General features: G+C 41.0%; 1 protein-coding gene across 5 annotated transcripts in view; it reads left to right on the top strand.

Annotated features, from left to right (window-relative positions):
• The window catches only part of CARMIL1 (capping protein regulator and myosin 1 linker 1), a 244,285-nt gene that overhangs the window by 79,677 nt on the left and 138,244 nt on the right, over positions 1-26,364 (top strand). For all 5 annotated transcript variants that reach the window (XR_012638120.1, XM_074944764.1, XM_074944763.1 and 2 more), the window contains exons 3-8: positions 17,653-17,703; positions 19,522-19,581; positions 22,033-22,154; positions 24,906-25,003; positions 25,346-25,416; positions 25,535-25,608. Coding sequence is in view for 4 of the 5 variants with exons in the window: in XM_074944764.1 (XP_074800865.1) it covers positions 17,653-17,703; positions 19,522-19,581; positions 22,033-22,154; positions 24,906-25,003; positions 25,346-25,416; positions 25,535-25,608 (476 nt within the window). In the remaining variant the exon portion in view is untranslated. The remainder of the gene's footprint in view (positions 1-17,652; positions 17,704-19,521; positions 19,582-22,032; positions 22,155-24,905; positions 25,004-25,345; positions 25,417-25,534; positions 25,609-26,364) is intronic.

Below are 26,364 nucleotides of genomic sequence, written 5' to 3'. Positions count from 1 at the left end.
TGGTGACCCCTTTCACACAGCAAGCCTCTGAGTGCGACCCCCCCTTATAAATTAAAAACACTTTTTAATATATTTAACACCATTATAAATGCTGGAGGAAAAGTGAGATTTGGGGTGGAGGCTGACAGCTCATGACCCCCTAAGGGGTTACGACCCCCAGTTTGAGAACCCCTGATATAGATATTTGCCTAGTTTTACAACCAGCTACATAAAGAGCACTAGTGAAGTCAGTACAAACTAAAATTTCATACAATGACTTGTTTATACTGCTCTATATACTATAGACTGAAATGTAAGTACAATATTTATATTCCAGTTGATTTATTTTATAATTACATCATAACAATGAGAAAGTAAGTAGTTTTTCAGTAATAGTGCGCTGTGCCACTTTTATATTTTTATGACAGATTTTGTAAGCAGGTAGTTTTTAAGTGAGGTGAGACTTGGGAGTATGCAAGACAAATCAGACACCTGAAAGGGGTACAGTAGTCTAGAAAGGTTGAGAGCCGCTGCTCTAGAACTGGTCAATTATTCATTACAGATGATAAATGTAGCCTGCTTTCTTGTCACGAATTACTCACAAACGAGTCATGATTTTTTAAATGTTAATTATTGGCAGTTCAGACGTTGAATGAACAATGAATTTTGATCTATCGCTTGTCCTTGAGCATTATTAAAAAAAGATCAAATACTGGATACAATAATTTGGTAAATCATACCACCATTATGCATTGATTATAAATTTATTGATTGTATACCAGTAGTACTTGATGAGTTCTAGCAATGACAAGTCACTATAGGAAGATTTAGACTAGGGGAAATAGTCATATTAAAAACCGATATAGCTGAACCAGTGCAAATCCATGTTTGAATACATGTAGATCATCCACAACTGTTTATCCATTTAACTTTTCACTGTAAATTTAACAGAGTAAGTTAATATAAACTATATTTAAAATATAGTAAGTGTGGGATTGTACACTTTTTTTTAGCTAAATCGCTTTAAAATCACACCTTTAATTAAACAAGTGTGTATGTGTTTGTGTTGGGGTGGGGTGGGGGACGGATGACAAGGCCACAGCTGCAGCTAGGTAGAGTTCTAGCTAAAAGATTTTAAAGCAATTTGGATGGAAAGTGCTATAAATAGAATAGTAAATGATTATCAGGAATGAATGGGGCCAGATCATCTTAAAACAGCATTAAAAACCAAAGAAACTGTAATTTTTTTAAAAGTACAGCAGTTCTTGTCTAGACTGCAATATGATAATTCTAACATTGTTTAGCCCCATTCTTGTTTAATGCCCAAACTATCGTGATGATAACCTGTTTGGCTACAGCTATGTTTAAGAGCCCTTCTAGAAGGGGCTGATGGTTAGGGGTTTTTTGATTTTGTTTAAATAGTAACTTACTGTCCTTTGAGCAAATGTGAAGAAAATCTTTGTGTGGATACCCTGCATCATAGGGCAGTCCTTGAATATATAAGACTTTCAGCCTTGTCTACAACAAGCTTTTTTTCTGAAAATGTTCCCAATAGTGGTGCAGCTCTAATGGATGGGGGTGCCAGTGTTTTTAACCGTCAAATTGCGTATACTGTGAGGAGCAGATTTAGGGGCTTCCTGGAGCTTTTGTCTGTATTGGCTCTTGCTCCTCTTCTACCATTGGTGGAGCTGCACTAGTAACAGTGGGGCATTTTTCAGAAAAAAGCCAAGTGAAGACACTGCCTTAGGCTATGTGGACACTGCAGTTGGGACAGCACGTGTAGGCATGTGTATGCTAGCTCTGATTGAGTAGTCTAGCTAAAAATAACAGTGTGGCCACAGTGGCACGGTTGGTGGCATGGGCAAGCTGTCCAAGTACAATCCTGCCTGGGACTTTGGGCATGCATTCGGCTGGCTAGCCCATGCTGCTGCCTGTACCATCATGGCCACGCTGCTATTTTTAGCAATCTAGTTTGATCAAAGCTAGCTCAGGTATGGCTACACATGCAGCATTCTCATCTAATTTCAGCATAGACATATCCTTACAAATGCCTGGACCGGATCACAGTTCCTAGCTGACCTAACATCAATAGCCTCATCCACAAACAATCTGAACTACCACTTGGCCAACAAGGAGATGCACCAAACATTGCAAATGCACTAATATCCTAAGCAAACAAGGTGAGTACTTCTTTTACAGACCAAACGTAGGTCATGAAGCTAACCCCCCTCGAGGTCTTGGCTTTTCCTCCTCTAGAAATTAACATAAGAACGGCCATATTGGGTCAGACTAAAGGTCCACCTAGCCCAGTATCCTGTCTTCCGACAGGTGCTTCAGAGGGAATGAACAGAATAGGTAATCATCAAGTGACACACCACCTGTTGGCCATTCCCAGCTTCTGGCAAACAGAGGCTAGGGACGCCATCCTGCCCATCCTGGCTAAAAGCCATTGATGGACCTATCCTCCATGAAATTCCTTTTTAAAAATAAAATATGAAATGATAGTAAACAGTAAAGTTCCAGGAAGACCCAGCTAGCTTTATCCTTTTGTAGTGTATATAAGTATATCAGGGAAGCTGAATCAGAGGGCTTCTTATTCAAGTTCAATGTAACGAGAAATTAACATGAAACAAATTGATGGCACTGTCCAATTTTTAAATGGGCTACAGTTAGGAAGCTTTAAGGACATCTGGCTTAATGCTTGTGAAACCAGACGTCATCCCCAGAACTGGCCTGGGAAACCACTTTGTCGTCATGGGCTGTGCAGAGTTCACGCAATGATCATCTGAAGGTTATGCTGAAAGAAAACTCAATTCAAACTAGTTTGTCAAAGGCAAGAGCGGTTAATAAAACATTTGAGCCTTCCAAATGATGATCACACTGAGAAAATAGCCAGCTCCCAAGCATCAAATAAAGTACACATGCTTTTAGACGCTGCATCAGACTTAGTTACAGAGCAGAATTCTCTGTTGCTCTTAGATTTAAGGGATTGTGATTTCCCTTTTATAATGAAGCAGTGTCTGCCATTTTCTTGAACGTTTGACCTGAATTTGGGTTGTTGGAAATGGATGTTTTTAACTTCCACGGGGGCTTAGTCATACTGACTGTGCATTTTGCTAGGTGTGGGTTTTGTATGGTGCACATTGAATAGGCACAGCTTGGATCAAAAATGTTATGAATAAAAAAAGTAGATGGCTTTGTAACTAAAGACTAATATAAGGCACAAGGTGGCATGTACAGCCTTTCATTTCTTGACTTTGGCGTGTTTTACTGTGCAACCTTTAGGTTTTTCACAATGCAATATTTCAGGGAAAAAAGATAGACTATATAAATTTGGAACTCACTGCTATAGGCTGAAGTTCAGGCAAAACAGTTTAGTAATTTATATAAATTTACAGTTTATATAAATGTCATATTTGAAGTTGCAATTACAAGACATATCAATCCTCTTATTTCAACTGATCATATAAGCTGGGGTCTGGAAGTTATTGCATGACTAACAGGAGCATTACTGCAATGTTATGCCTTCCTTAGAAGTCTCCAGTATCGACTGCTGTCATAGATGACCAGACTAGATGGAATATTGTTCAGTTTTGGTGTGGCTAGTCTCATTTTTGGATGGAACAATGCTAGACAAATAATACGTCACTACTCAAGAAAAATAATTACAATATTATAATTATTCTGTAAGTAAATTGACATTTTCCCCTATAGGCAGCTCAAGCTACACAGGCAGACAAGAAAATGTGTGAGAGATGGGGCAGGAGTTGAAAGGGTTTGTTTGTCTTTGTTTTGGCTTGGCCTGGGCATTAAACACTCAAGTGATTTTTCTCAAATGTAGGGGTTTCTGAACACTGGAATTCCTTTTAGCTAGATGTAAGAAACAAGGGGACATAAGTAATTCAACCATCAGTGGTAGGTACTGTCTGAATATTTGAAATTGGCCTAACCTTCAAAGTTCTCTTCAAAAATTTCTCCAACAGTATAAAAAGCTTGACCAGGTAGATGTAGTGTGTATACTGAGATTATCTGATAATATTCTGTGTCAGTCAGATAAGAGAAGGCGTCTACATGTTGAATAGTGTTTACCCTACATGGGGGAATAGGTCCATTGTTGAAGCCTCATTGTTTTGACCTCCATGGTATATAGGAATAAAATGCCTGACAAAAAACCTATTGTATGTTTTCCATGGGAGGTGCTGCTACTTATTACTAAACTGCAGGGGGGGGAGGGGGGTGGTCAGCACTGGTTGAGCCATTGGAGGGCTACCTAAGCCACCTTCAATTCTCTCTGTTAATCAAGTAAGAAATTTCAGGATACATAATTACCAGAGAGTAGTTTGTTCTTTTTCTTCCACTCTGTGGAAGAGGTGATGTTTGAGCCCTCAAAAAAAAGTTTGTGTTCTGCAGAGGGGGAATATATGATATTCCAGCCATCTTATTCCTATAAATTGAAGAACGTATCCAAACGGGTGTCATCCAGTCATACCCACCCTGTGCTCCCATTAAAGCTCATAACCTAAGCAAAGGGGGTTGTGTCAGTACTTGAATGGGAGACCTCCAATGGATAGCGCAAGGGCTGGATAAGATGGTTGTGTTTGACTCAGTAGCTGCTACTCACCTCTTACAGTCAGAGTTGGTCCAGTGCCGCAACACAGCACCAGGAGGGACTGTGCTAAAAGCATAGTTTTCCAGATGAGATGTGAAACTGTATTGGAGAGGGGGAGGGAATTCAACAAAGGCTCAGATTATGAACCCAGGAGAGCCACTAGGAAAACTTACTGCTCCCTTCCTCTACCAAGGAGAGAGAGGATAGATAACTTGGACTGAGGAGAGTGGGGAAGTAACATCTTAAAGGTCCTGGATGGGGGTGGTCCCATTTTTGTCCTACTTATGCAGGTGCATTCTGCTGTGTGCTCCTCCCCTTCTCATAGAGGAGAGCAGTGTACCCGTTCAAATGAGGGGAGACTTGTTTCTCAGTGTAGTGGTAATACTGAAAGAATTAATAAATCCAATCTTACCTCAGTTTAATAGCCCACAAACAGGTAGAGAGAGTTCTTCATATTGTAAATATTCATTTACATTTCTGATTACAAAAATCAACCTAACTCTGGCTGTTCAGGAAGGGAATAGAGAGCTGGTGACAAGTTTAAAAATCATTAAACATGTGTTGCCAGTTCATTCAACCCAGGTCAATAGTGAATGAAAATTGCCATTAGAGCTTGTGGGGAAATTATATTTTTAGCCTGTAATTTTTTTCATGAAAATGAACATTTCCCCCTTTTTTTTCTAAAATATTTTCTTTGATATTTTTCAGGGTTTTGCCAAAATAAATAAATTTTAAAGGATGAAAAAAGTTTAGTTTGTCTGAAAACCTTAACTCCTTTGATGAAAGCAGAATTTTTTTCATGGAAAATTCCTTTATATAAAAAATCTGTTCTCTGTTGAAGAAATATTGTGATGGAAATTTGTTATCCAGCTGTAGTAGTTACCATATGATAGCTGTTCACTAGCTAGGAGAAATAAATTGGTAGTCCTATTCCAGTTCATAGTGGGAAAAGATCCATCACAATGGGCACTAGCTGGGACTCTCTCAGGCAGTCTCAGCAAGGAGGTGGTGGGCATGGATTAGCATTCACGTCACACTCCCTGTCAGTACGCGGCCCAGGCTTGGGAAGCTAATGATCCAACCAGTGGACCAAATTCAGCGATGAATCACGGTCACATGCCATCTGAGGCATGTTACATATAGGCTGAGAAGAAGCACAGAGGCCAAGGAAGCCTTATTTGCATAAAACTTTCTCTAAAAATCTTTCACAGTTACGTAGCACTAGCTCAGTACAGTGCTCGCAACAGTAGGGAATGCTAATGCAAGTACTTGACCAGCAGCTGCCATGTTTTTACCGGTCACACACTTTAAGCAGATGACACTGTTGCTAAAACAGCAAACCACCTGCACTGGCTCTCCCTCAATTACTTAGCCCTAGTAGGGTGGAACCGGTGACATCAATGATGGGAGATATTTAAATAGAGTTTGGTATAGATGCAGCTGGCTGAACGGACATAGAGACTGGTCTACCTATGTTAAGGTTGAGTTACGCTGGCGGGCAGTGCGGGAGGCAACATTATTATTTATTACTACTGTAATAATAATTGTATTTAAGTAGAGTTCAAATTGTGCTATATAGAGCAGGTCAGGGAATGGTTGGGGGTTTTCCCCGCTGCAGAACATTTCAGTAACTTTTTTTTAAAAAAAACTACACATTGAAAAAACTGAAAAAAATATTTTTTTGTTTTTGAAGAAAAGTCTGAAAAATGTATTTGAAGCAGCCTTGGAAATGTTCGTTTTGACTTTAAAAAAAGCTATTTAAAAGAAGTTTTGAATAAAAATTTCAACCAGCTCTAGTGCTAGACACTTCAAATAGACGACAAACTTCCTCCCTGGGAGAGCTCACAATCTAAACAGACAAAAAAAAGATGAGATTGGAGGGGGAAGGAGTATAACGTTACCCAAAAAAGGTTGAGGCAGGTGATTGACATGGGCCATGTTAGTTTCAGTGTTGTTTTGTTACATGTGTGGAAATGAGAAAGGAGTCAGCAGAAGAGCAAAAGCAGGAGGGAGGAAAAAACATTTGGCCAGGAGAGTGCAGCTGGGCAACTGAGGGGATGTACCCACAGGGTGCAGGGGGACCAGTAATCAATGGCAATACAATGCATGAAAGGAAAACTATCCAGACATATTCAACCACAAAACTGAAAATGTTTATCCCTCCCACTCTTTGGCATTCTCATCATTTTCTCTCTTTCTATGTGTTTACATTATATACAAATACACACACACATTTTACAAATTCTTGTCTTTTGTACTACTGCCCCAGTTCCAGAAATAAATGGCACTACACAGGTGTGAGGGTTTCCAAGTTAGTTAAGTAGTTATAATGTTAGAAGGATGGGAAGGCTCCTTCCTGTTGTTCCCCATGTGAGGAAGGGAGAAGGTTGGGTGTAGTGGGACCTGAATGGTTTTCTCTGGGCTGGGGAGAGAGAATCAAGGGAGCTAGAAGACGTTGACTTACACCTGTAACATTGGCTATAGATGATGATGGCTGCTTTAGGAGAGAGTCCTGAAGGTCTGGGGATTTCCATAGTTTTTCACCGATAAACTCTTCTTTGCATTTCAAATGGCCTATGCTATGGAGGAAATTAAATGAAGTATTTAATTCTTTAGGATTAATAATCTGTTATCTTTCAAAAACACTAAACTCCTAGACATTTAATTATTGATTAGAAAAAGCAACAGGAATGGGTGTAAAAGAGTTACTTTCTGAAACTCTCTTTTCATTATGGAACAAATACAATTTCCATTAACTCCTCTGCAGGGTGAAGGGTTTTGTTATGTTTTGTTTTCTGTTTTCAACAACTTTGCATAACAGCTGTGTGCGTACTATACCATACGTGTGTGTGTGTGTGTGTGTGTGTGTATAAACCCTTTCTCATTAAGGAGAGAAAGTGTCATGTACAAAGTATTAAATCTAACATTTCTTACAATGATGAAAGTAGAATGGGGGGGGGGGGGGGGAAGAACACTGCAAAAAGCAAAATCTATTTCCAGCTATCTCCGTGTAGAAACAGCAACATTCTATAGCACAGCAGGCTGCTTCTAGTCTGATCAGCTGGAGAGGCTGTCAATTGCCCATAAACCTGGAGAGAGGCTCAGTGTACTAAGAAGGACGTTGTGACCATGACTGAATGTCGTTCCAACATTAATACCTGCAGTGGCTTAAATCAAAAGTGGGAGAGTGTGCCACCTCTGCATAAGAAAATGTTACCACCATAACAAATGAAGCTGGGGGTGATGTTGCTTTTTTCTATAGAAGAGCATATATGCATATGATCATGAAAAATAAAGTTGAAGCATAAAAAACTGTAAGGTGCAAGAGGCTGGGGTTTTTAGAATTGCAAGTCAGTTCCACACCTACAGCCTTGTTATGTAATTAAGCTTCAGGGAATGGAATATAAAAAAGGCTAATACATGGGAAACCCTGTGTAGCGCCATTTATTTCTGGAACTGGGGCAATAGTACAAATGACAAGAATTTGTAAAGTGTGTGTGTGTGTGTATGTATATATATATATAGAGAGAGAGAAGACGATGAGAATCCCCTCCCATTCTTTGGCAGACGCTTTTAGTTTTGTGGTTGAATATGTTTTTAGGCTGCTCACAAACAGAAATAAACACATACCCAGTTCTAAAACGGTGACCGTTCTTTCTAGCTACCTCACAGGGATATTGTGAGGATTCGTTCATTAATGTCTATAAAGTGCAAGGTGTTCTTACAGCTGGAGCACGAAGGAACGACTGTGCAGTAGTTTAATAAGCATTTCCATTCTAGAGGGCCATTTTTCAATTGTTGATAACTTTGTCAAATGTTCACCCTTCAGACTGAATTTTTGTTTTTAAAAATGCTTTGCAGGTCACCTTTAAATTGTGAATGAGCATTCTCAGGGGTGGCCCAATTCAGCAGTACATCAGCCCAGCTTCTGTGCTGTGCATGTGTAATCAGGCCCTTAAGGTCCATCAGGGTGCCACCTTGTGGTGGTGTTTGTCACATCTATTAAAAGAGTTCTTACGATGTTTGTCTTTTCTTTGTTTAAATGTGATCTACCACAGATACTGATATTTGACCTCACTTCTGCACAGAAAATATGCAAAAATCCATTTCCCCTCTCACTTCTCCCTCCCATTAAGAAAATGCAGCAATACAGAAAGTGATCAAGCAGTGAGAGCAGACAGTAAATTAGATGTCAAATCGTAATGAGATATGGCAATAATAAAGGGTGATGCAAGTTTGAATGGCATCCAGAGGTGGCATGCAAAAGTGCAAAGATACGTTAGTCTCTCTCTATACAACTCTCCAACAATCCATGCCAGGAATATTATGCTCGAGTTTAAGGGGTTTCAGAAAAGAGCTATGGAAATTATTGGGGCAAAGGAGAATGCAACATGGAATTTCCAAAGGGAAAAAAGAGGAGTTAGGCTTTGTCTGTAATGGGCTTTTGCACTGACGGCAGCCATCAGTGTAACCACTGCAATCTCTGATGTGGACAGACCAGGTCTGGGGCGCTTACCACAGTTTCGCACAGGAGTTATTTGTATTTGTGCAAAAAGTTGTTTTGCCTACTCATGCCAGGGGCTTGCACTGGTGTAGCTATGTTGGTAATTGACCAGAAATGACAGTAATCTGGCAAACTCTCAGTCTAGAGAAGGCCTTTATCTGTAGTTTGGCTAAGTGCCAAGTAAGTAGCATGGGAGGGGAGGAAGAAACATCATTCTAATATTTGAAGAGTGCAAATGCTAAGGAGGGAAAGGAATTATTTAACCCAATCAAAGGAGAAGTAGATGACTATAAACGTATCCCCCTACTCCAAAAGTAAAGGGTAAATGAGGGGAAACTTTCTGATGGGAAGAAGTGGTGTTCTGTTGAATATTCTCCCAAAGGAAGCTGTGAAAGCTTCATCACTTGTGATGCTTTAACACTACACTGTACTAAATGATGTACCAAATTCAGCCTTGGCTCAACTGGGAGCAACTCATTTGAAGTCAGTGGAGTTGCAATCACTTACACTCTCTAAACCTAATCTAGCCCCAGTCACTTTGGTATTTAGGTATTTACAAAATTAGGAATACAATCATTTGTACAATGATCAAAAATCCTGGGTGGAGAGTAGGTGGCTTAGTAAGTCTAGATATGAATCATTACATCTAAAGTACAGTACTTATTAGCAGAACAAAGACTATTTACATTACTGTTTGGTTTAGATTTTGCAGGGAAACTACTGAGGATGAGTTCAAGGTGAAACAATAGAGTAGCTGTGCTTTTTTAAAAAGTACAAATATTGGAGGGCCTGAAGCAAATTTGCATGGCGTTTTCCTACAAAGAGTCTAAATAAGGAAGCACATCACAAATATGTCCCCTTTCTTCCTTCAAGTAAAATGTAGTGCAAGTGATTGAAACTAGTTAATGCTGAAGTAATGGCAGGAGCAGGGTGAGAGGGTAGAGTTCATATGAAAGGGTAAGAGGTAGAGAATCTGAGATGGTAAACCACAAAATTTGACCACTATATATTTTATAGTTTATTGCATCCATATTTCAAAATAGAGAAGGTTCAAAGGGTGCATATCAGCTGGAATCAACATATAGTATAACCTTTTTGTGTTCCTATTTTAATCTTCATAGGTTTTTTACTTGTTTTGTTTTTGTCCTTAAGTAATACACAGTTATTGTTTTGTAAAGTTTCACTCTCAGGTTTTCTCCAGAGGGAAAAGATTGTTAAAAGAATTATGTATTTAATTTGCTTGTGAATTACAAACCATTTAAGTATACAATAAATTTGGTGGCCTGAGTTGATGTGGATTATTAGATAAAAATGCAAAATTAGTGTAAAACTGTGCTACACTAATGACCTGCCCAAGGCTGATAGATGCAGTGTGTTATGTTAATTTGGTACAATAACATTAGCAGGGCTCCATAAATGCAAATTTCAATATCTGACGAGATTGCAAAAATGGGTAATAAGCCTAGAAAGAAAACGTAACACAAGATGCATCTGTATGTTAGTATTTTGTTGATGTACTAGTTGCATGGGTGTGGGGTGGGGGGGAGAGGAGTCTGTCGTCAATGTTGTTGTTAGTTACTGAGGCAAAATCATGAATCTGTACAGAAATAACTGCTTTTTGTAAGCAGTTTTATTTCTATACTAATTAGGTGGCCTTGTATAAGGCCTGGTCTACACTTAAACACACACCCTAAATGTGATAGCTATACAAACCAGACCTTCCAGGGTGGATACAGCTATGCTGATGGAAGGATTCCTCCATCGATGTAGCTACTGTGGCTGGGGGGGATAGGGGTGGTGTTCCTATACTGATGGAAAAGCCCCTTCTGTCGGTGCAGGTTGCGCTCTTCTATGGCGTTATGCCAGCATAGCTACAGCAAACTGGCAATGCAAGTATAGTCTTCATAGTGTAGACCGGGGTTCTCAAACTGGGAGTCGGGACCCCTCAGGGGATCGTGAGGTCATTACATGGGGGGTCGTGAGCTGTCAACCTCCACCCCAAACCCCTCTTTGCCTCCAGCATTTATAATGGTGTTTAAATATATTAAAAAGTATGTTTAATTTATTGGGGGGGGGGGTCGCACTCAGAGGCTTGCGATGTGAAAGGGGTCATCAGTAAAAGAGTTTGAGTCCCACTGGTGTAGACGTACCCTGAAATGAGCTACAGTATAGGCAGTCCTCTACTTTACGATGTTCGAGTTGCAACGAACAGCACTTATGACGCTTCTCCATTGACACCCTGATTCGACTTACTGCTATCGGTTTCGAGTTTACGACACTCAGTCCCGCAATGGAGTAGATTGCAGCTCTGAGTTACAACGTTCCGATTGACGATGCAATTGTAAGGAACCAATGGTGTCATAAGTCCAAGGACTCCCTGTACACTTATTCAGACTAAATTGATTAAAGAAGCTGAAGAATGCGATTTTATGTTATGTAAACTGGGAACCACTGGACCTAGGTTAAGAAGAATAATGGTTCCCCTTAGGCCTGGTCTACACCAGGGGCTCTCAGCCTTTTTCCTTTCTGAGCACCCCTCCATGCTATAAAACCTCCATGGCCCACCTGTGCCACAACACCTGTTTTCCTGCATGTAAAAGCCAGGGCTGGTGTTAGGGGGTAGCAAGCAAGGGTAACTGCCGGGGCCCCACACCACTGAGGGTCCTGTGAAGCTCAGTTGCTCAGGCTTTGGCTTCAGCCCTGGACGGCAGGGCTTGGGGCCCTGGGTGGCAGGGCTTCAGCCCCCGCAGGGTTGTGGGGCTCTGGGGCAGTGCTAAAACCAGAAAACGCCCTAAATCTTCTTTGGGATAGCCGAGAAATCTGTTTCATTGTTTGTATACTCTATTTTTGTTATAACTGTAAATCAGTCAATCAAATAAAATAACAATTTTTAGCAAATCATTGGTTAAAATGGTCTCTCTCAAGGATCCTATCATGAATATACCCATCAAACCAATTTTAGTGCTTTGGGGCCAGACTTAATCTCAGATGTATAATATACATTATAATAGATCTTAAAATGTCTGCTTATTGTGCAACTGCAGTTGCAGATCTTTTCTAGATACGCAATGATTTTGGACTATGCGTGCATATGGACATTCATTAGTTAGGGAAGGCTATGGAATTAAGGATAAATACATTTTAGAAATCATTTGTGTGTGGGGATGGTGGTGTTTACTATTTAAATTGTAATCCTTTCTTGTCTACAAATACGGCTTTGGAAAAGGCAGAGTATAGATTATAGATATAGTGAGCTGGATACCCCCAGAGCAACAGTCTAGTTATGTGCTTTGCATAACATCCTGTCTCATGATCTACTTCCTTCACTCTCTATCATGTAAATTACACACATTCTCACACAGTCCTCTTAGGTGTTTTATCCTACTAGTCATTACATCCACAGTACTCTATATCCCTCTCTAGTGCGTGCTTCTCTTGAAAAGATGATTTAATATATTTTACTTTATTAATGAATTAGTAGAATTTGTGACAGAACAAACTGAGTTGGTTATGAATGAGTGAAATATACATGTTTTGGCTAATTTAGTGGAATATGTGAACATTTTGTTATCTGATATTAATGTGAGGCACAAACTGAGCTTTACTGGCATTTTTAACAGATTTACAGTATTCTGAAAGGCAGGCATTTTAGCAGGATGCTAAATTTAAAACAGTGCACATTATTTTCAGGTGTCTTCATAATTCCAACATCTTTTAGATTAGAAAAATAAAAATCTTTCGGTAACCTTAACATCTACATTCCATCAATTCATGCAAAAAACCAATATTTCATACACATTAAAGAAATGTTCAATTACACAATTGAAATATATATTGATTACCATTATTTGTATTATGGTAGCATAGAGGATATGTCTAAATTTCAGTGTAAGCCCAAGGTTCAAACTGAGGCTCAAGCCTAATCCCTTTTCTGTCTACACAAATCAAGCTCACCTGGGGCTTGGCCCCAGGGTCCCAGAACCCCCCAGAGTAGAGGGTCTGAGCTTGAGCCAAGCTGGGACCCAGAGTTTAAGCCCTGTTGCTTTGCAGCGTAGACGCAGCCACACTGGACTTGTGCTCTGGGAGTCTGCCAAAAGTATCCCAAAATCCCACGGATGGACTTTCTTTGTTCTTTGAACAGGCAAGTTTGGTAGACAGTTCAGTTCTGCCACACTGCATCACAAACAAAGGGCTAGAGCCGTCACATTTTGCGAGAGTGCTAGGAAGTCTGGAATATGGGTGGTTGGACTCAAGCCAGCATAATATAATGTAAATGTTGGAGCCCCCGGTCAGCACCCTGGGGTTCAACAATTCCTAACCTGGGGTTACAAATGAGTTTAGACACTCAAGCCCTAGGTTAACAAACCCAGGGTCTGCTAACTTGAGTTCTACAGATCTGGGGCTTACATTGGAGTATAGACCTATTCCTAGAGGCTGGGGCCCCATTGTGCTAGGCACTGTACAAACATATTTTGTACATGCGTGTAGGGCAGATGGCTGGTCTCCATAGCTCAGGAAAGACTAATACCATGCCCAAAGCCTTTCCTTCAGGACCCAGTTTATCCTTCAAACACAGTAAAACTGTTGTACACATGAATCTGGTCTTTTCCCCTAACCAAGGGTCTTCACATGGGTCCGGAGTTCTCTCCCCTTTTGTGTCTCTTCCCGTCTCGCTCCAGGGCCTGCCACTGGAGCCAGCCTCCCTCTTCCAACTGAGTCACTTACAGGCTTCTCTAATCACTTTATTAGTCTCAGCAGGGAGCTAGCTGAGCAGTCACTGGTGAGTCTGGGCCCATCTCCCCTTAAAGGACCAGCCACCCTTTGACTGTGATTTTGAAAAACAAACAACAAAATACGCTTTTTATATTGTCCTTTTAAAAATCAGTACCAACTTTACAGAACCTTCTCCACAGAACAACGATTAGCCCATACCTCATCTAATTTTTACTTCCCTGTGGCCTTAACTTCAAGGAATAAGAGAAGGGTAAAAATTGGTGTTTCCAAGATTGTCTTCGTACATTTTTGAACTCTTTTAAGTTGTCTTAGGGAAGATGTTAGTATATTTTTAAGCGTTAACAATGTTACTTAAAAGGAATTTAGATGTCACATAAAATTTTCAAATGTTTAAAAAAAATGTCAAAGCCCTAAACTCAGGTCAGCTATATGAAAGGTCAGGTTGCATACTCATGGATTCAAAAGGCCAAAATTGTGATAAATGTCAACACTGTTCTCGTCAAGTTGGTTATTACGGTGCGGCAACAGCTCTGCTATAGTTAAACTTGAGCATTCATTTTAAAGTAACAGAATTGAACTTTTTGTACAACAGTAATTTAAAAGCAATCAAATTCTTTTATTAGTTTGTAATTACATTTGTAACAGTTTCACCAGTAAGAAATGTGGAATTCTGAACTTTGGCCGAATGGAAATCTCTCTCTTTTCTATGTTCCCCTTCAAGTGAAAGGCTTTTGTGCAGTCTGGGAGTAAGTACCCTTTTGAAGTGATGCATTTAATAGGAGCTCCTTAAGTCAAGCAGACACTCTGGCAGTGTGACTTTTACAGGTACTTCAGTCTGAGACCTTGGTACATTTAAAGACTGAGTACATTCTGTGGGCCAGCATTCTGTCCTGCACTACAGTTATAGCTGAATTGGGGCATCCACTTACAACTCAGTTGTGCTCCAACCTTGTTATAGCATGGTTTGGGTTTGCTTGCATAGGTAGAGTTATGATATGTTATAACCACATTAAAGAAACGTGCTATCTAGTTATAACACAGCTTGGGTCCATCTATGCAGGCAAACCTGTTAAAACAAGGTTGTGGGGCACAATTTTAATGTAACTAAGATGTCCAGTGTGCTTAGAAATGTGTTGACAGGATCTACATGATTTGTAGGCCAGCAGCTAGAATATAAGTAAAGGAAGCAGCTCTCCAAGAGCTGCCCCGCTCCAGATACTTTCCTAACTCTGACCCTAAGACTAGATAGCCAGGGGCAGAAAAAAGGAGGCAAGGAGGCTCTTGCCATGGCCAAGAGCCCGCTCCCGTGCCTGCTCCACTCGTGAGACATTTTTCTCGTTGAGCTTGTTGCTGGTGAGCAGCGGTGAAGCTGGCCTTTCATCCCCAACTGGGTGCTCCTACAGCAGGGGTGGGCAAACTATGGCCCGGGGGCTGCATCTGGCCCTCCAGATATTTTAATCTGGCCTTCAAGCTCTCGCCAAGGAGCGGGGTCCAGGGCTTGCCCCGCTCTGGCACTCCAGGTGGGGATTGCGGTCAGGAGCTTTCCCCACTCCACACGGCTCCTGGAAGCAGTGGCATGTCCCCCCACCGGCTCCTATGCATAGGGGCAGCCAGGGAGCTCTGCACACTACACTTGCCCCAAGTGCTGCCCCCGTAGCTTCCATTGCCCAGGAACTGTGGACAGGGCAGTGTGCAGAGCTGCCTGGCTGTGCCTCCATGTAGGAGCAGGAGGAAGGACATGCCGCTGCTTGAGGTAAGCGCCGCCTGGAGCCTGCACTGTTGAGCCCCTCCTGTGCCCCAGCCCTCTGCCCCAGCCCTGATCCCCCTCCCACCCTCTGAACCGCTTGGTCCCAGCCCAGAGCACCCTCCTGCACCCCAACCCCTCATCCCCAGCCCCACCCAGAGCCTGCACCCCCAGCCGGAGCCCTGCCCCCCCATACCCTAACCCCCTGCCTCAGTCCGGAGCCCCCTCCCGCATCCTGAACTCATTTCTGGCCCTACCCCAGAGCCCGCACCCCCAGCCGGAGCCCTCACCCCTTCCTGCACCCCAACCCCCAATTTAATGAGCATTCATGGCCCACCATACAATTTCCATACCCAGATGTGGCCCTCGTGCCAAAAAGTTTGCCCATCCCTGTCCTGCAGCAACCCCTGCTGCATCTAGCTGTTGAAGGTAGTCAAACGTCTCCTAATGCCACCTGTTCTCTTCAGTACCAGAATTGCCAATAGAGCTCTTCGCTTGATGCTTATTGGTTCCAGTTAATGATTAAACATCGCTGCCCCCCAATGCGCCGGGGGAGCGGGGGGCCTGGCTGCTGCCCTGCACGCACCCAGGGGTTTCCATCTGTTGGCCCCGCGCCTGGGGCTCTGCTACTCCTGCATCCAGGGCTCTGCTGCCGCCCCTGGATGCACAGGGCTGGCAGCCAGGATCCTGGGCAAGGTGTGTGTGTGTGTGGGGGGGGGAAGGGCAGTAGAGCCCCACGTAAAACATGGGGGGGCTGCAGCGCCCTTGCACCCCTAGTTTCCCATTAAACATTTAACCGATTGAATTTCAATAGGTTAAACAGTTACTTTTTTTAAACCCACTATTTACATCCCTAGTTGGCAACCCTAGCTGCACTAGAGAGAGATCCGAGTTCAGATCTGGATTTCAAACTCTCAAAGTTGGGGGCATTTGGCTCTGGATATTTGGTTCATCTTTCATGCTGATGCTAGCCTAATATGCATAGAACATGTTTTTTTTTTATGTGTTTTTATTAAAGCTACTTATCTGAAGTTAGATGCCAGTCTAATGGTTAAAGTACAAGACTGGATCTAAGAAATGTGGATTCTATAATTAGCTCTGCCACTAACTGGAGGTGGGGCTTTGGTCAGGTCATTGGACCCTAGGTGGGTCAGTTTCCCTGTCTGTGAAATGAGAATGAGTACAGAAATCTGCTACTTTTGACTTACCTACATATTGAGGTAGTGTTCTCTCTGATCTGCCTGTTGAATCTCCAATTTTTTGCTTTACCTACCTGCACATTCTTTCCCATTGACATCAGTGGGAGACACATGCATTGTTACTTTAGAGATCCACTGGGTTCATCGGAAGGGAAATGTTTGTCCATAATCTCTCAGAATGCTAATATTTTATGTACATTGGACTATTTTTGTGTTCCACTTGAATACTGGCATTTTTGCATTCCTGGTGTTTTCACTTTTCAAATTCATTTCTTTTAATAATTTCATAAGAATGCAATTATTCAGATGTTACTGTGCAATTTAGTTAAATATACTCTGTGTAGGTGGTATTAAGATTCCTATAGTAGCTGATTTATAGAAAACCAGATCACAGAATTCTCCTTGCTCTTGTCTACTAGATTAGAGACCAGTCCAGCTCCCAGCTAAGTCAACTGAAAGACTCTTACTGACTGCAGTGAGAGCTGGATCAAGTCTATATGGCCTGACCCTGCAAACAATCTTTATCATAAGCTTCAGTGGGATTATTTAGCTTTGATAAGTACTACATCTGGGTAGTAAGTGTTTGCAAGATCAGGCCCCTGGTCACCAAAGAAGACCAAAATTAGTGTCCTTATTGTCTGTGAAGTTATCTTGTTCAGTTCTGCTCATTTTTATCTGTTGGAAACTATAAGCCTGTCTTTTAAACAGTCAACCACTGACTCAGTGTGACTGTGCAAGTCATTTGTTCATGTGATGCCTTGGATTACTTAGTTATGAAAAGAAGTAAAAGTCTTCGTAAAGAAAGATTCTTACCAAAGACACTAATATTTCTGAGTGCTGTCCCTGTAGATATGAAACACGGCTTCTGCTTTCCATTTTTTAGGTGCTTACATCATGTCGGGCCTTCTTGTTGACCTCCCGCATTCCCACCAAGGTAAGTTTGTTTTATTTCAGTACTTGTGTTGCAATCATATTCATACATTGCACTGATGTAAACTTACTGGTGACAGTGCTTGTGCGTCTGAAACGAGATCGGAGGATTGGAGTAGTAATGTTTGTGTAAAGTTGTTATAATGCCTTTTCAATAATGGCCTTCTTAAATGGTTTTGTCAGCACAGAGATGAAACATTATAGGAGAACCTAGACTTTTAAAAATGTGCATGAGTGAAGAACTGCATTACAAATAACTTGAGGTGTTGTAACGGCACAATCCATAAGACTCCTAATGGGATCTAGGTGATCCAAACAAGTTGATGGCATTACTCTATGGGTATTGCCTACACTGCAGTTGGTGGGTGAGATTGCAATTAGGGGAGACATACCTGCTCTAGGTTTAATCTAGCTGGTGTGGCTAAAAAATAAGTGAAAAAGTGGCAGCATGGGCTATCCGCACAAGCACTTGCTTGTACAGCCCACACTGAAGCCTGTATCACTGCATCTTCACAGTATTTTCGCTACACTTGCTAGATTTAAACTAACGGGTAGGTATGCCTATCCACACTGCAATCATACCTCTGATTGCAGTATAGATATATTCTAAATTGTAGTCTCTCTGATTTCAAAAGGGATTATATTTCAAGCTCCAAATTAAAAATGATGTGGAGTGTTATGAATCCTACTGTTCTCAGTGGAATAATCTGTTGTTTTCCATGGGGGCCATAGTTTGCTATGAGAGGCATTTTGCCAACCTACCTTATAAAGGCCATGAAATACTTATTTCAGTCCCATGACAATTTGGAATGATTGTCATGGCAGAGGAACAATACATTTCTGTGTGGAGCAGGATGATTTTGAATCAGGTGATGATCTCTCTTCCCACCCAGAGTCCATTAACATGCTTTTGGCAGATGTTCATGTTCTGCTTAGTTGTGCACGTATGCACAGAAAGATTAACAAATGATAATCATTGGTGCTGTAAAGTGTTCCCCTCCCTCATATCCAGGTTGAAAACATTTACTGAAGGCTAAGACTCTCCTTTTGGTGTCCCCAATGTTTATGGAAAGAAATGAAAGCTGCACATTTTCATATGCCAAATGGAAATGGTGTCATTTAATGTTCTGAGAATGGAAATGGCAGAAAAAATCAATGGGAATAGCCACAGTATTAATTTAGCACTGGAAACACTTTTTAAAATGTCTTTTTAGTGGCTTTATTTCATAATATCTGTGAGGTTTATTGTGCTGCATTTTCTACTTTTAAATCAAAGCCTAAAATTTGTATTCTAGGCTAATGAAAGTGGTGGCATCAGTGATAACTGAAATGGATGAATAGTTTTCAAAAGAAAGCCACTCTTCGCAAACACAATTTCTTTTGGAATTTGGATCCCTTCTGTTTCAACAGCCAGTATGCTTGAAGAAAGCATCTTTCTTTACTAGCATAGGCGTGCATGATAGTTGACTTCCTAAAACCTAGGAAGTTTTAAAAGCTGTACAGGATCTTAATGTTACTGATGGAGCTCAATGACTCCTCTTGATGTCATCTAGCGAAGGAGCATTGATAGAGATGAGAACATACATCATTTTCCTGGGATATTATTATAACCTGTGATTATTTAATACAATAACAATGAGCAAGTGGTAGAGTAATTTAGTTGTCCTGAAAAGTGCATTGTGGACTGGAGGATGAGGTGATTGATTTGTATTTTCACTTTTGTTAAGTTAAGTTGTGAATAATGTGGCATTTTAATATGTTTTGGTTAACGTTTAAAAATGAAAACAAGGTATTTATATTCTGCACTTGTTTTACATTACAGCTAGAACTAACTTTCAGCTACCTAGAAATCCAAGGAGTAACCTCCAGTAAACCAGGTCAGGTGAGTGCTTTGAAGACCAAAAGGATTTAGTGTTGTGAAGTTCTGATCTACAGTGCCAGAAGTATGCTAATTAGAATGAAATCGTTTACTTAGTTTTAAACCTTCTTTCTGATCAAGCAGGTAACGTTATTGAATGTAGAGGTTCTTGTCTAGTAAGCACAGGGCACATTTGAATTCTTATGTTCGCACTGCTTGTAAAGCCGAGCAATAATAATAGTAATTTAAAAAGTCAAGTTTAGGAATGAAGTGTGTGGGTGGGATGAAGATAAGAAATGCATCCCTTTCATAACTCAGCTGGAACAGAACTAATTGGATGTAAGTTTTCATTTGTAATATAAATGTGATATTTTTCTCAGCAATAATGAAGAACAATGATGTTCTCAGGTTATTCATCCCATACCCTGCAACTCTATGGATTTTTATGAGAAACACTGGCAAATAGTGGTGCTTAAATTACACACAGGACCTGAAGAAGAACTCTGTGTGGCTCAAAAGCTCATCTTGCTCACCAACAGAAGTTGGTCCAATAAAAGATATTACTGCCCCCACCGTGTCTCTCTAATTTCCTGGGACCAACACAGCTACAACTACCTGCATACACAGAATTAGTTTAATTTCAACAGGGAAGTTGAGCATCTGGGCCAGAGTTCTCAAATCTAATTGTATCAAAGTCTATGTAAGTTACAATATCATACCTCTCTGTGTTGGTTTTTGAAGAGGTTGTTAGAAAAGGGTGCTACTGCTTTTTTATTCAAACACGGCAGAACTGTACATTTAACACTTGATGTTTTCAATCTAGCTTTTGGCGTTCTCTATGTACTGCAGTTTTCCAAGAAAATGAGATGTTTTTCTTTAAGTAGATATCAGGAGGCACTTATAAAACTGTGTCTGTTGTGTTGTTTTTATTTTGGGGGGGCTGGAGTTTTTTTGAAAGATGCTAAAATGTAAGAGCAGTATTTTTAAAAGCTGTCATCCTATTTATAATAGGAGCAGATGATGAGAGAACAGATAACTGAGTTTTTGTGTGTGGGGGGGTGGGCATTTATGCAAGGTTCACAAGTAAAGTGCTTCTCTTCAATGGCAGAAAGAGGGGGAGGAAATTTTAGCTTTCTTCCAGCATATCATTCTATCTAAAATCTTTTGATATGTTTAAGCAATCCTTACATTAATTATGTTTAAGCATTTAGATCTGTAGATGAAGACTGGCTGACTCAATGACAGCTTCTTGTGGAGCAGCAGCAGAGCCTTGGTCTACACTAGGGGGATGAGTTGATGTAAGGTACGCAAGTTCAGCTACAAGAATAGCGTAGCTGAAGTCGACATACCTAGATCGACTTACCGCGGCATCTTCGCGGCGGTGAGTCGACTGCCATCGCTCCCCCGTCGACGCCGCTTGCGCCTCTCGTGGCGCTGGAGTTCCGGAGTCAACGGGAGAGCGCTAGGGGATTGATTTATCGCATCTAGACTAGATGTGATAAATCAACTCCCGATATATTGATCTCTACCCGCTGATCTGGTGGGTAGTGTAGTCCTACCCAGAGGCTATGAATCTCCCTGTGAATAGTGTGCATAGCAGGGGAAAAAGTTGTCCATTTGCTCAGCTCCTGAGAGCAGTTGTCTAAAATCCCTGTAAAGGAATTAAAAAATAATGTAGAAAAAAGTGCTTGAGGGTCACCATGTACACATTAGACTATTACTACATCTTCTAGGATTATCTTGTGTTGAGGAAGATATAACGTGATGCCAAATGGTAAAGCCAAAGGCTGTTGAATAGTTTGTGTCAGTAATGCTGCAATCTAATTTAAACAGTTGGATAGCAAGATCACTTTTTTGTTTTAAAACTCCCCCACCATCTCTCCTATGCATCAGTGCTGTGAGGTTAAACAAGTTACTACATCCTTTGAACTTAGGATAATACAGTTTGTTATGCCTGCCAAAGATATTTTCTCCCTGACAGGGTATTATCTTATCTTTTAGATGTAAATGGCACAGATCAAAATCCTTGAGTGTCTCCAGAGGATCATACTTGTTGATTATTTAGCTATTGTTTAAGCTCAATAAGGCAAGCTCCATATATTGCATATTTTTCTGCTTTGCTGTACTTTTCTTAAGCTCTGAAACACGTTTTAAAATTGGAGATCTCTGCTGCTGAAGCTTTCAGTTTTGGCTTGGAAGTCTCAATTGAGATCAGTTCATTTTTAAGCCTTCATGCTGTGATGGTGGAAGACATTTGGCCTAAAGAAAAAGAAAACAGACCTTGAATATAAATTTCCTTTCTGTATTGGAGAGTAGTTCTTACTTGGCGCATTTGTGACATCATAGTAATAATCAATGTGGAAATAAGCATATGTTTAACATTCAACCATTGTTATTGAAAAAATTTCTTTAAATGGAAATTAATTCTACAGTGCTTATATTTTTTTTTCTGATTTTCTGATATATTTTATGTAGCTGATTGTTGAAACGGAGAAATGCAGCATTTCCATGAAGATTGCTTCATCAGAAGATGTGAATGAAGTGATGGCACACATTGGAACGTGCCTCAGGAAAATATTCCCTGGTCTGTCTCCAGTGTAGGTACTCATTTTTGGGGCACCTGTAGTACATATAGCTCACCAAATTGTTCAGGTAGGCTGACTAGCCACTGTTCCCTGCCCCCTGGTCCTTACCTTTCATTAGGAACATACGTTGGATGTAAGAAACGTTTTGGGCCCGGCTCTGACCCTCACTTTAGCTCCTTTGTAGTAATACGGAAGAATCCTTAACTAGTGTGAAGTCTGCAGAGAGGCAGGCATGGCTGGAGCATGCTGTATTTTGGAGAATCCCACTGGCCTAACAGCCCTTTGAGAGACTGGGTGCCAGACTGTCTCTGCAGTTCCAAGGATTGAAAGAGAGCCTAATGGTGCCGAAAGGTCACCTTTTTTTTTTTTGCCCCCTCTCTTCACAGATCTTTGGCACACCTGAGGGTCCTGCCCTTTGTTTTCAGTAACTTCTTTTCCCTAATGGTTGTCCCTAAACAACTGTGATGTTCGCTAGTTCTTTCCAGTTAATTATCCGTGGCTAAGATCCAAATGGGGGAGTGGAGGGAGGACTGACTCTGACATTCATCATTTTTCATACGTCAGCAGTTGGGAACCCAGTTGTTAAATCACATACCTTCAGCAAAACATCTCTACTGCTGTCTTTCTCACCTGCCCTCAGAAATTTGTCTGCATTTTCTACTCTGCTCCAGCATTCCACCTTTCCCAATCATTCCTACTTTCTGTTTCCTTTCTCCTGTCTCTGCCATGCTCCTTTCCTGCATTCTTTCATCCTACAGCAAGGCTGAATAGTTTCTTTTATCTTCTTCACTTTGTTCTCACTTGGTTCCTTGGTCTTTCTCCCTGCCCCATTTTAATTGGTGCCTCCCAGATCTTATGACTCTGCTACTCTCCATTCTACTCCTAATTTTCTAAGAGTTTAAAAACCAAACATATATATGCTCCATATAAAATATAATTTTCCCCTTGATAAACACTTTCACAAGTAATAGTTTTAATACTCTCACTCCAGAAAAATATAAATGATCCAGCAGAAGTCATTTATTGTTTTATCTCTGCTTTGCATCCTGTGTTGTTCAACTTTCCTGTAGGTTGAGTAGGAAATAGTCACTAAACTTAAACTGGTATTTTTTTCTTCCTTTCTTTTTTTTAGATCTCTAAGGCATCACTACTGTTTACCATAATGAAAACTAAAATCCTTCTTCAGGCTCATAATAAGGCAATTTGTTGGCAGGAACAGCTAGAGATACTGTAGCCAAAAGGGAGAAAGGGAATGGAAGGAAGGGGACTTCAAAGCTGCATATTTTTCAACATCTTATTTGATTATTTTGGACTTCGTACCTTTTTCTCTTGGGCTGCATTGGTGGCATTGCTGCAGCATTTTGTGAAACTATATAGAGATCTGGGTTCGGGGAGGAAAGCCAGGTGTGATTCTGATGTCAAACTGGTGTAAATCAACAGACTCTCAAAGTCAAGTCAGTGAGTATTTGCAGTTGTAAAACTGGGGTCAGACCAGAATCCATCCAAAGGGCTTTGTAACCACATACCCTATATGCTAAGGAAGTCGACATTCGTAGGTCTGTAGGGGAAAGCAATTGATGCATCACGCCATTAGCACCTATTACTAACTTATTCTAGAGTTTTACTGAACAGAGGGAGCATGCATGTCTGTTCTTCCCCATCAGACAAACATCATATTCTTTCTTAAGAATAAAGGCAAAGGGGATAATTTTTTTTTTGTTCTAGAGGGGAAAGAAAACTATCTGAATATAGAAGTTAGAACCAAGGTAGCCAAAGTGTGATCCACAGAGTACATGTAGCCCTTCAGGAATCCTCATGCTCTCTGGCACAGTATTTAATATTTCAGTAGAAACTTTCACATGTTGCTCTATAGAAATAGCAGCATTTGAAGTGTGGCCATTACTCTCATTGTTGATGTAAAATAATGAGAACAAGAGATGAGCCTGGTACAAAACAGGAATAAATGAGCCTTTGGTGTCAGAAGGTATGTATGATAAGAACTACAGTTGAAGACTGTGTCTAAAAAAAGAGAAACACCTTGATGTAGTTGCAGCATGGTCTCAGGCTGCAATGACTATATAGTCTAACAATGTAACCCTGTTATTTTGGGGGCCTTGAATTAGTGGACAGATGCCATGAGGCTATGTTGCTTCAGTGAGCCATGGATTTGAGTTGTTTGCCCTTGCTAGTGTGAGGGAAATGGGATAGATTACTCTGGGAGTCATGGGATTAGTTCACTGGATAGGAGAAGGGAAAAATAAATACTTAGGGCAGGTCTACACTGAAAATGCTGCATCAGTGCAGCTGCAGCACTTAAGTGAAAATGCTCCCACTCTGACAGGAAAGCATCTTCCCTCGGCTTAGTTAATCCATCTCCACAAGAGGCAGTAGCTGTGTCGATGACAGAAGCTCTCCCACCGACATAGCGCTGTCTACACCAGGGGTTAGGTCGGTATAACTGTTGCTCAGAGGTGTGGATTCTTCACACCCCTGAGTGACATAGTGATACTGATACAAGTCTGTAGTGTAGACCTGGCTTTACTATTTCTGCAGCTTTACATTTGGGTTTGAGGAATAGACTTGAGGTGTATTAAAGATGCTAATATTTTCCTTTATGTGCACAAACATATGACAAATACATAAGATTATATTTAAAACACATGCAAGAGGTGTGTGTGTGTGTGTGTGTGAGAGAGAGAGATATATGCAGACACATATGTACAAACTTTTTAAAATCATGCACGTCTTTCCCCTTGCATGTAGGAGAATCATGAAAAAAGTAACTATGGAGCCCTCAGAAAGACTGGCTAATCTCCAGGCACTGTGGGACAGCCAGACTGTAACAGAACTGGGACCTTGTGGTGAGAATGCAATTTTAAAGCTGAAATGTAAAAAAGTTGGAATCATCAGAGTCAAGAAGTTCAATTCTATTTCTGGCAGAACCCAGTAAAGGTTTAATTTAGTTTTAAGGTATAATTAGCACAGAGTGGACTCCTGACGGGTGGATGAAGATACTATTTTTAAGCTTCATTGCAACCTGCCATATATTATAGACAACATACTATAGTCTTGGTCTGTTTCAGCTTCTGCCAGCAGTATAATGGATAGGGTTCTGAGAGGGAATGAGGGAGAGTTTTGAAACGTTGTGCTTACTGTTTTTGTTATTTGCTGTATTGAAAAGTGTTCTTTTATTTTGTTTCCAGGGGGATTTTCACAAATGTATGCATGTGTTTGTGACTGGCTTGGATTTCCATATAGGGATGAGGTACAGTGGGTAAGTATGTATTTCACGCAGGTATATTTCAGCTAACTATACAAAAAAGGAGAGACTGCACACTGTGAAACCAAGAAAAACAGTTTTCCTGAGATGTGTTTTTGTGCTTTTATAACAGGATGTGGATACAATCTATCTGACCCAAGATACCAGGGAGTTGAATTTGCAAGACTTCAGCCATCTTGACCACAGGTGAACAATGTCCAATAAGTATAATATACTCCTGGGGGAATTCTGCACCAAAAAAATTAAAAATTCTGCACGCAATATTATAAAATTCTGCGTATTTTATTTGTCAAAATAACACAATATAATCATGCCACTTTCAATTATTTTGGTAATTTATTTCAAAATACCTGTCACCAAGTATGTTTGTAACAATACAGAAAACAAAAAAGATTCACGAAATGTTTTGACAAATAGATTCCTTACTAGGCATATTAATACAGAACTTTGAGTAGTAATTCATTTAAAGTACAAGACAGAAATGAATTTCCCGCACCCTTCAGAAGCAGTGCAAAGGCTTGGGGGAGTCAGGGGCAATGGAGGAGCTGAGGGAGAGGGAAGTAATTGCTAGGAAGGAGCCCGGGAGTGTACCTGAAGGGTTGTTGGGTGTGGGTGGGAGAAGCATGGAACTGGGGATTTTGGGGGGATTGAGGGGGAGGAAGGGGTTGTTAGGGAGCCTCCCCCATGCAGACTCTGACTGACTCCTAGCCTTTCCCATTCAGTCAGGCACATCTGCCCCATCCCATGTGTCTCTGCACCCCCACTCAGCCACCCCCGAGTCCCCATGTGGCTTTGCACCCCCATTCCCATTCAGTCCTTGCCCCAGTCTGTCCCCCCCACTAGCTCTTCTGAACCCTAGTCTTTGTGACCCCCTGCAGCCCGATGTGCCCTGCTGTCTGTGTGTCCCGTTCCTCCTCCCCCCCCCCCCCCCCCGCCGTCGTC

Source organism: Natator depressus, chromosome 2 (assembly GCF_965152275.1).
Source record: "Natator depressus isolate rNatDep1 chromosome 2, rNatDep2.hap1, whole genome shotgun sequence".
Taxonomy (NCBI): domain Eukaryota; kingdom Metazoa; phylum Chordata; order Testudines; family Cheloniidae; genus Natator; species Natator depressus.
Note: the sequence above shows the minus strand (reverse complement) of the source record. Positions and strands in the feature narration are given on the sequence as shown.